Below are 10580 nucleotides of genomic sequence, written 5' to 3'. Positions count from 1 at the left end.
AACAGTTCGGGCAAGTGTGGGCACAATATTAGTTTTTGACACACTTAAGCATAGGGATGGACATTACTTCTGGTTTGGACACAATATAGCACAAAACCTGAAATTCAATTAAAACTTTTTAAAATCGTACAAAATTTTTTTTTAAAAATCGTGATTTTTTGGATGTGGCCCCTTTGACCCATTATAACTCGAAAACCTTAAAGGTATCTGAAATCTCATTAATAATGCAGGCAGGGATTTTCATAAGGAATCCAATAAAAAAAAAATTCAAAACCGACCCAAAAATATAAAGTTGAATTTTTGAGGTGTGGTTCCTTTTACCCCTTATAATTCAAAAATCATATCTGATTGAAAAATGCAGGCACGGATTTTCTTAATATATCATATAAAGAAAAACTCGAAATAGGACCAAAAATAAATAACAGTAAAGTTATTGTCTGGACATCAGGAAAATGCATGTTTCTGGTCCCACTTTTAAATTTCAAGTCTTTATCCCCAAAATCAATCCAAGTATGATAATTTTGGTTTAGAATATTGCGGAACATTGACATTCTTAAGATTTTACTGGAGTTCTATAGTTGAATTGTATAATATGAATTGCTTGTTTTAGACCCCATTTAGACTATTTTATAACCCCCAAAATCAACACCAACCTTTCTTATTTGGTTTGTAACCTTGTTATAAAATTTTATAAAGATCGACCAATAAATACTCAAGTTATGGCACGAAAACCAAGAGACGACGATGATGACGACGACGACAGCGCCATACTAATACACGACAGCATTTTTTTTTACTTGCGGTCTTAAAAAAATGACAAAAGGCTTTTCGATGATTATTTGAATTTTAACTTTTGCTGTATTTTCTTTATTGTATGTATAAATCTAGAATTCTAAGGTTTCATTATGGTATTGTTGTTGACCTTAATCTGAACAAAACTTCGTGTACCTCAACAGATTAGAGGTACACAACATATTAAAACTGGGATTCATATAAATTATGGCAATGCACCAAGAAAATAATTCTTCCAGTAATATTTTTCGCAGGACGCAGCAACATATTTTTTCCCTTCAAAATTTGGAACATTGTGTGGCATCTTTGTTTCAATTTCAAAAAGACTCATTCACTTTGACTCAAGTTATTATCTGTACATCAGGAAAATGCTTGTTTCTGATCCCTTTTGGTCCCGTTCCTGATCAAGTCAAAACACCAAAATTAATCCAAGCATTCTTCTTGTGGAAAAACACCATGTAATACAATTTCAGAAAGATTCATTCACTTTTAGTCAACTTATTGTCCCGACATCATGAAATTGCTTGTTACTGTCACGTAATTTATAAACAATTCAAGCGACAACTCCAAAAATCAACCCCAGTCTTCCCTGTGAGGTATAGCATAATAATGTACATTTTCAAATTGATTCTTTCTCTTATAGTCAAGTTGTTGTCCGCACAACACGGAAATAGCTGGTTTCTGGTCCCTTATTCATAAATGATTCAAGTCACAACCCCCAACATCAATCAATTCTTCCTTTTGCGGTATAGTGGCATTTATGTACTTATACTTAAATTATTATCCAGATATGAAGTATCTACGGAAGATCAACAACGACCACGATGGTGGCGAAGACAGCATGATACTATTGTCCGATCTGATTTTTTTTCCAGTCGTATAAAAAATATTATTCATTTTCAAAACACATCTTTTTCAACATACAAAAGAAATATTGTGGAAATAAGTAAAATCCTAATTTTTCCATTAGGTAAATATGGAGCTGTATTCAAGCTTGATACATCTCTGGAATTCATTGTCATTAAAAAATCAAAAAGAAGCTAACATTGTTAAAAAAACCAGTTCAACAAAGTTCCATAAAATTGTTTGGAGCGTTTATAATTTAATGGACAGTGATGTAGGATCTTTACTTTTAAGAATAAAGTAAAAAAAAATCGAAAACAGAAAATCAGATGTTCTTAACAATTTAAGATGGAGCTAACTTCTACAGTAATAAACGATGTTTCAAAGTTTTGTAAAATGGGTGCAACCGGTACTGAGTTGTAGTCCGGAAACAGTGAAATCTCCCCTTTTATTAAGAAGGTGCCATAACAATAAATCGTAAATTTACAAAAATTGGGTAAACTTTAATTTTGAGGCAAAATTTTGTCCTTTAGTTACCGGATCAATTCTTCATAAAAATCGAAACGAATCTCAAATCAATAGAACTGAATCGACAAATCTTTTAAAAATTGTGGCAGTATTTTTCAGTTATTCTGCGAAGTGTGAACTTCCGGTACACCATAATGCGTTCTATGTAGACAAACGGACGGACGGACATGTACCAGTACACCATAATACGTCCTGTCTAGACAGTAAAAAAACATATAATCACCCTATTTTTGTACAAGTTAAATTCCATAAACAAACAAACAATCGGAAATTCATATTAATGGAAAGAAACAATTTATCACAAAAATTGATCACAGTATTTTTGAGTTATTGCGAAAAAACGTGAAAGAAGAACGGACACCGGAAAACTATAAGAAGTCCCGTCTAGAAAGACGTCTGTATAAAAATTTAATGTCTTGGTTTCAAATTAATATATTACCTGTTCATACGCATCAACTTAATTGTAATAACATCAATTAAAAACGTAATTTATTGAAAAAAGTCACAATAATTTAACAGTAGTATCACAGTAATGCACTTTTAAAATCCAGTATATTACAAATTACAATAAAATAAAACTATCCACTAACTTAAGTTCTATTATACATTTTGTAAATCCCTGTTGTAAAATATTATATCAGGACATTTAAGTGTCAGTCTATGTAAGAATCAGGCAGTAGGTAAAACATTGTATGAAAAATCTCCATTTTGAAAGTATAATTTGACTTTTCGCACCGTTAGAATCGTGGAAAAAAAAACAAGATTTTCCATATAATTTTGGTCAATAAAGTTATAATTTCATTGAAATGCACTGGAAATGAACATTTCAACGGTAGATGGCACCGTTAAATACCTCATTTTTCAAACATACTATTGAAAATTTCTGAGCAAGGGAGAGATCAAATGATGGTATTTTCAAATAGAGAAAGCTTCCTTGAGTGATATAATGTTGTCAGATCGGTAGGCTTTTGACGTGTTTCTGATTTTTTCCCATTTTGCCTGATTTTTACAAAAAAAAACTTACACTTAACTAGAAACACGATGTTGTGCACCTGAGGTTCAAACCTGCAACATTATTTTTTTGCATCTTTGCATCCTAACTGAAAGGTCCACTAGAAGAGTAAATATAAAGTGTGGTCAAGGACTTGGTAGGTGAACAAAATTGCAATGGTACCGCATCAGAAATTGAGGGTCCTAATTTGAACCTCTGAATACCTCGTGTTGAATATTGTCCAAAATGAAGCAAATCTTGTACATGTATTTTGATATGTAAAAAAATAGATTTTATAATAAAAAATTTTCATTTTTCAATCAAACTATCTTAAGAAATAAGTGGTTAAAATTAAAATCTTGCTTAGAATACTTTGCTAGGAATTACAGTGAGTTATACTAGTAAATTTAAGGGCTTCCTTTGATTGAACGATCTTCACCAGGTGAAATGTCCTTGGTGTTTAACTGGACAATTAACAATGAGATTTAAGTTTCTATCATTTCAAAGGTGTTTTAATCTAAATTTATTGAAATGTTAGAACTGCCATATTTAATTCAGTGAAGACCAACTCTATTCCCTGAGGTTAACTATGTTGCTCGCTGTAAAAACATATTTTTCCAAAACCTATTTGGTCAATAGACGGGAAGAAATTGATCACATTTGCTTTCTCTGACAAAACAATGCCATAAGTTTATTAGTAAACGTACACTCCCCCTCTCTAGTTGTTAATAAAAGGTTACTGGATTTAATAAGTTAAATAATACTTCTGTATCAGATGTAAATAAAACGATATATTACATATTGTACATGTAGGTGGCTAAAATGTGAGAAAGGAGGAAATCATATGCTTGCATTGAATGAAATATCATGTTTCACAAAGGTAGGTCAAGTCCCCATAGGAAACTATGACAGCAAAATAATAGAAAACATGTACCAGAAAAATATATGTAAGTGTATACAAAAAATTAGAAAAATAAACCTGGGAATTTGTCATGCGAAACAGTAACAATTTGATTCCTAGATCCGCCATTTAAAAAGTTTTTGACGATGCTCCTTTATGCACATCTACGCATAATGTCTATGATCATCCTATGAAGTTTCATAAAATTCAATAGGAAGAGTTGCGTTTACAAAATTGGTTGACAGATGGACCGACAGACATTCCTACATACCCCAGTAATTAAAAGAAGGAATTATACAAATGATATTATTCATCGTTGTAATTGAGAGAAAAATGGTGTTAAAGAAGTCAACTTCAGTGAGCGAAATGGTGTTCAATACTTGGGTGTGTATTTGTTCATTTACATTGGGGAAAGTTGGTCAAATCAATAAAGCGTACTGTGTATATTTGTCATACTAATAATGATGATGGAAATGATAAAAAATGATGAAGTATTTCGTACGACTACAAAGGTCGTACCCTAAACAATTGTTATAAGTATCAACACATTACAAAACACATGTTTCTGATACAAAATAAATGCTTTGATAATTTGATAATTCAGAATTCAGCATTCACGTATTATATTTTACGGAAACTAAGTCCGTACGTGTTGACGACGAACCAGCCATACCATTACTTGAATGGAAAATATTTTGCGTTCGTATGATAACAACAATAATAATAATTATTACTATATAATTACAAAAATAATTAATAAAACCTGTCTAAACACAATGATTTAAATTCAACTGTCAGCTATCACAAAATAACCTTACGCTAGTCAGTTAATAAAGTTCATATCTAAAACAAAAAAATCATATCAAGGTATACAATAATCCAATTACAGTTAACAATATCTAGCTTGTGAAGTATACATACTACTTATTTACAATGTTACAATAATGAATTAAAAGTGTTTTATATTATCTTCAAAACCATGTTTCATTGTAAAATATGTTGGCACTTAGAAGTCAATGTAAAAATAAAAAGGTAAAAAAAAAATCAATATCACAGTGTTGTTCGATAAGAGGTGTAATTGACGCGAGGCAATGGCGGATAGCGGAGTAATTAATGGTAAATCACTAATACTATTCACAAACAAAATTTTTCTTTTAAAACTACAAAATGACAGTTTTGTATTTCATTTTTAGGGGGAAAATGAATCTAAGGTATTAAAAAATCAATTAATTTTCAAGAAAACAGTTGGCACTATCAGTTCTTGTAAAGTTAGTCCACCGATGCTTGATGCTGAAATTAATTTTACAACCCACCAAATAGACCAAACATTTTAGAAATTTAAGAATCAATCTATTACCAGTCGTCTCTGTCTTTAATTGGCAAAATCACTTTGAATTTTAACTTTCTTAACATGTACAGAAATGCAGCGACATCATCACTTCAAAACCCAAGTAAAACACTTTACAGATAGAAAGGTCAAATAAATACATTGGAAACAATCTTTAAAAAATAAACTGATGTTGCTAAAATAAATATCAAAAGTATGCTAATGTCCGAGTACATCTTTATTAATAATGTATGGCAATTAATTATATAAAAAGTAAATACATAATTAAAATATAAATAAAATCTATAGGTGTTGTATTGAAGTAAAGTACTTAAAAAGAACATATTCTAAAAAAGGACTATATCATAAAATAAAAAAGCACAAAACAAAACAAACACGTGACCTCTTAAAATATCAGATAAAAACCAACAATACAAAAACCCATAAGTTTAAACACAGACTAAAACAAGTGCAATATTCCACATCAATGGACAAATTATACACCATAATATTCAGCGTGGCCGTGGCATTAAATGTGTTGTACAAACGTGGAATCTGGCATCGTACCTCATGACGAATGGAACTAGATATACGTCATATTAATGCTTAACGAAGGTCACGCGAAAAAGAAAATATAATTTCGGGGATGTACAACGTCAGTCTGCTCACCGACTAATATCCAATCAGATTACTTCGTTTCAACACACTTGTGCATGGTTGTGACGTATAATTAATCATCTTTGGAAGGTTCAATTCATCGTGAGGTTCCACTTCTGACAAGCTTACTTCACGTCACAATGAAACGGTCATATTAAATTTACATGTTGTAATAGTTCCATATGTTTAAAGACATACATTTTTTTCTGAAATGTTTCAACATACCTCAGACAGTATCATTATCATCTTCTTCATTATCTACTTTATTGATGATAAGTTCTGTTGTCGGCATAAGTTCAGGAAATGGTGTGCAAATATACAAATGTTCCCCACAAATTTTACAAATTGCCTTTACTTTTACTTCTGTTGATTCATTTCGTACATATAGAGTATCATTAGTTATTGTTACAGGAGAATCTTGCGTAATATAATTATTTTGATGTCGATACATTATGAATGATTGTACGTAGGTGGATGTGTAATGGACAAGGTTAGACGAAAATACATCTGTAATATAGTTCCCACGCATGTGTCGATACTTGCAAATTTCTTCCCGTTCCGAATCCTTTGTGCATCCATGTTGAATACCTATCTTTATCCAGCCTCCTTTCTTAATTTTCAGGGCTGTTGATGGAAGAGTAGCATGTTTTGTAAATGCTCGTTTGCTAATGTTAATTTCTTTGTACGTCTTAATTGCTCTTTCCTTGAAGAACACAGAAAAATTGCATCTCTGGTTGAAGAACATAGAACCGTTGACTTGGTCACGACTTGCATCTAAATTGCTTGGAATGTCGAAATATAGACAACAAACGTCTGTATTTACTGTCTGAAGCCTTGTTGTGTTAATTCTCAATCTCTCAGAACCATTACCATTTGAAGACTGCTCATATTCTATTTCAAAACTAAATAGATGTTTGTCAACCTTTTCGTTTAGATTAAGAGGCAATTTTATACGCAAATTATTTTCACCAAATCTTAGAAAACATGTATCTCCTTCGAAAACATCGAACACGGCACTGTCAAGACTGACTTTTCCAATGTTTCTGAGTGACCTTGTATCCTCGTGATAATTTTCGTTGAAAGACACATAAATGTCTAAGTTAGACTTGGATTTCATCTCAAACATAACGCCCTGTTTATCTACCTTTAAAGCGTGGAAACTGGACAAATTGAGACTTCCCTTTTGGTGCAAGTAGGCATGCCATAGCGCAGATTCTTTGAAAAGGAGACTTTCAGAATATTTATAGTTGACCTGCAAGTATCTCGCTGCTATGCCAGTCTCAACTGAAACATGATTCACCACTTCTTTGCTGAGGGATGAAACAAAAACATTGGTAAGTAGTGTTTCCATCGAGTTCTTGAGACTTCGATCTACAGTTGCATTGGAAAGAAGTACTATTACACCTTCTTCTGTAAAATGAATTGATGGATTGGAAGCTTTTGATCTTTTCATTTTACCACTGGAGTTTTGTTGGTCTTCTTCATTTTTTCTAATCACAATACTTTTAATGTTCTGTAGAATTCCTTTAAACCCATTCATAATATCAGAAAAACGCATACATGGCATTCCAATTTCTCTCCTAGGCTCTCTATCACGGAACCGTGCAGTGTTTAACGCATTGCCTTTGAACTTTGATTTGATTTCCAACAAAGCATTTTCAAAGTGATAAGCAACCAGGATAATGTTCTGTGCAATGTCTGGGGCATTGCACTTGTCGGATTTGTATGTTCTTTCAAACGATTCAAAGTCAATGGAAATATTGGGTCGACTGATTTTCAATTCATTAAAGCATGAAAACAACATAATTTCAACCTGTGCGATAATGTTTGTTTTGTTGAATTGATTCGTGTTTTTAAGTGTTCTGTCGAGTTCTGCAGATAATTTGTCTCTTAAAGAAAATGAACTCATGGATTCTACTTCAAAGTAAATGTCTGGTGTGATGTTCACTTTCCCTGGGAATTTAGACAAAACTTCGCCAAACATTTTGCTATCAGTGATTCTATAGAGATTATTGGACAATGAAATGAGTCCGAATTCCCTTTTTCGTTCATTTGTTGGGAAAATTGGAGTGGTCTTAAAATCTGAATGCTGCCAACAATGTTCAGCCTTTGTGATATCGATTAAGTTACAGCTATACTCCTCCCTACGTTGCCACTCAAAGTCAATACTCCACCAAAATCTACCTTTATACATTAATTTTACTTTTTTAGCTATTAATGCCATATATGTACTTGCTTGATCGTATGTCGTGACATTAACACTTGGAACTTTAGTCCACATTCCAATCAGCACAGATTTGTCTTTATTAAGATACATTACATAGTCTACTGGCAGTCCATCAAAAATTTGAAGAATGGTCTCTTTTAAAGAATCCAAAAGTTGCCTGCAGCACTTCAACATCAAATTTAACATCAAAGTGTGTGGATGCGTCATTTCCCGTCGGTATTTCTGGAAAACCGATAACATCAATCGCTTTTCATCGAATATGATTTGAGTACAGAATCCAAACTCTGATTTAAGATATTGCGTGATGTCATCAATTTCATGTTTAACTGGGTCTAGCTTTTCTGGATCCCACGAACTAAACATTTGTTGATCTTCAATTTCCTCAAGTTTCTGACGGATTTGACCTCTTTCAACGGTCAGTATTTTCTGTGAGTTCATAGACAGACATACGCTTACAGTAACAGATGAGTCATGAATTGTAATGCCAGTGCCCTGGACAGAAGGGCTGTTTCTCAACAAAGCCCTTTTTGAGTTTATACTTAGCCTAAGCATTGCCTCACATTCACTTGCAATCGCGTCCACCTCCCTACTTATACCTTGACAGAGTTTTTCGTGGATCATTGTCCCATTCTTTACTCCAAATGATTTTATATCAATATCTAGAGTAATTCTATCTTGAGGTTTATCTTTATCCCCCTTCTTTTCTTCTGTAATGTTAGTGTTTAAGTTTAGAATACGAGAAATAGAGCTATAGACTGCTCCTCCGAGTTGGTGGTATCTCACGAGAGCTGTCAAAAGAGGAAAGTTTTCTCGGTTGTATTTCAGTGTATTTTTGTCATACGTAAACTCCCATGTCAACATATCGGACAACGATGTAGAAGTTGGCTTCCTTGTGGTATCTGCTCCCTGTAAGGTGTCAACATATGTGACAACTACTTCCTGGATGTGTGATAGAGGCTGGAGTGCGAGATTTACAGTAGTCTCATCATACATGTCATACAAGTCTTGTCGAATGTATAAACACTGGTTTAAAACATCATGGAGTCCACCAAGAAGGTTTCTGTTTGAGTTCCCTGATAGCAATTTTAAAACCAGATCGTAGTTTCCGGAACGCCGGCGAGATTCAAGTGACTGCCAATCTATTCTTAATTTGACGTCTCTCCGGAACACATCCTCCACCTGAAACATTAACAAGAATATTTCAAAATTTAAACACCTAAAATTTACTCAGAAATCAATGGAATTCCTGCTCCAGTGAAAAATGTATTTTTTCTCTTTTTTCTGTTTTGAGAGGTTGGGTGGGATGGAAAGGAGCAACCCACTGACAGAAGAGTAATCAAGGGATTCCAGTGGAAATCAAAAGAATTTAATCCAGGGATAAAGGCCAGACATTGAAAATAGACACACATCAAAGAACACAAAATAACCAAAATAATACATACAAAGTAACAAAAGTAAATGAGCAACTTGGTCTCTACAAAACAACTGGGAGCTTGGACCAGGTTCACCGGTAGGGTAAGCGTCATCTGCTTTCCTAGAAACACCCGCCGAGTTGCTCATAAAAATTCAAGGCCAGAGTAGACAAAAGAGGAAAAAAAACTATGACACGTTGAACAAGCCAGTTTTCATGATACAGTTGGATACATCCCAACGACCCACGAGTTCATGTTGACGACTATAAAACTTCTGTAGTGATGACTTCAAACTTGTAGCAAAAACACCCTGTTACAGAAGCCGGATTGTAAGAAGTCTAGCGGTGTACAAAAAGTCTGTGTAGTAACGGCAAGCTCTGGCATAAAGTCTGGTATGAGTTGTGATATAAAAACTACTGCACGTACTGAAGGGATTTTGCCACATATGAAAGTAAAGTTGACAATACAGAATGAAAAGCCATCGCGTTTATCGTATAGTTTGGTCAATATATTCCTTTAGTTTAGCATCGATTTCAAAGTGTAGGTCAAGATATGAGGCTGATGTTACAGCGTCCTTTATCTCAAATTCTTTGGGGTAGATGCCATGTATTAAATCAAACGTCATCTATATAGCGGAGACTGTGATTTAAGGATCTAGCTAAACAATGTTCTTTCATACAGTCGGCCTCGTAAGAGTAAAATGAATAGGTCAGCAAGTAGAGGAGCACGATTTGTTTCCAGGTGATGCCGAGTCTATCTAGCAAACAATACAATTACTAAAACTATGCAGGGTTATAAAATAACTGTGTGTGCATATACTACCAATACATCATTAATAAACAGATCCTTGTCTTTAGATAGTTAGTCAATTACTAATCACAAGAATGAAAATACACACGTAT

The 10580-nt window shown here is 33.4% G+C and overlaps 1 protein-coding gene across 2 annotated transcripts in view; it reads right to left on the bottom strand.

The window, feature by feature from the left end:
- Nucleotides 1-2635: 2635 nt before the first annotated feature.
- The window catches only part of LOC148629578 (uncharacterized), a 38056-nt gene continuing 30111 nt past the window's right edge, over nucleotides 2636-10580 (bottom strand). For both annotated transcript variants that reach the window (XM_088553911.1, XM_088553902.1), the window contains exon 10: nucleotides 2636-9445. In XM_088553911.1, coding sequence (XP_088410037.1) covers nucleotides 6266-9445 — 3180 coding nt within the window. In that variant the 3' untranslated portion in view covers nucleotides 2636-6265. The remainder of the gene's footprint in view (nucleotides 9446-10580) is intronic.

The sequence above is a fragment of the Perna viridis genome, chromosome 1, assembly GCF_037379345.1.
Source record: "Perna viridis isolate PV_CMFRI_1.1 ecotype Kerala chromosome 1, ASM3737934v1, whole genome shotgun sequence".
NCBI lineage: Eukaryota > Metazoa > Mollusca > Bivalvia > Mytilida > Mytilidae > Perna > Perna viridis.
The sequence above is the reverse complement of the archived record's forward strand: the minus strand, read 5'-3'. Positions and strand labels throughout refer to the sequence as shown.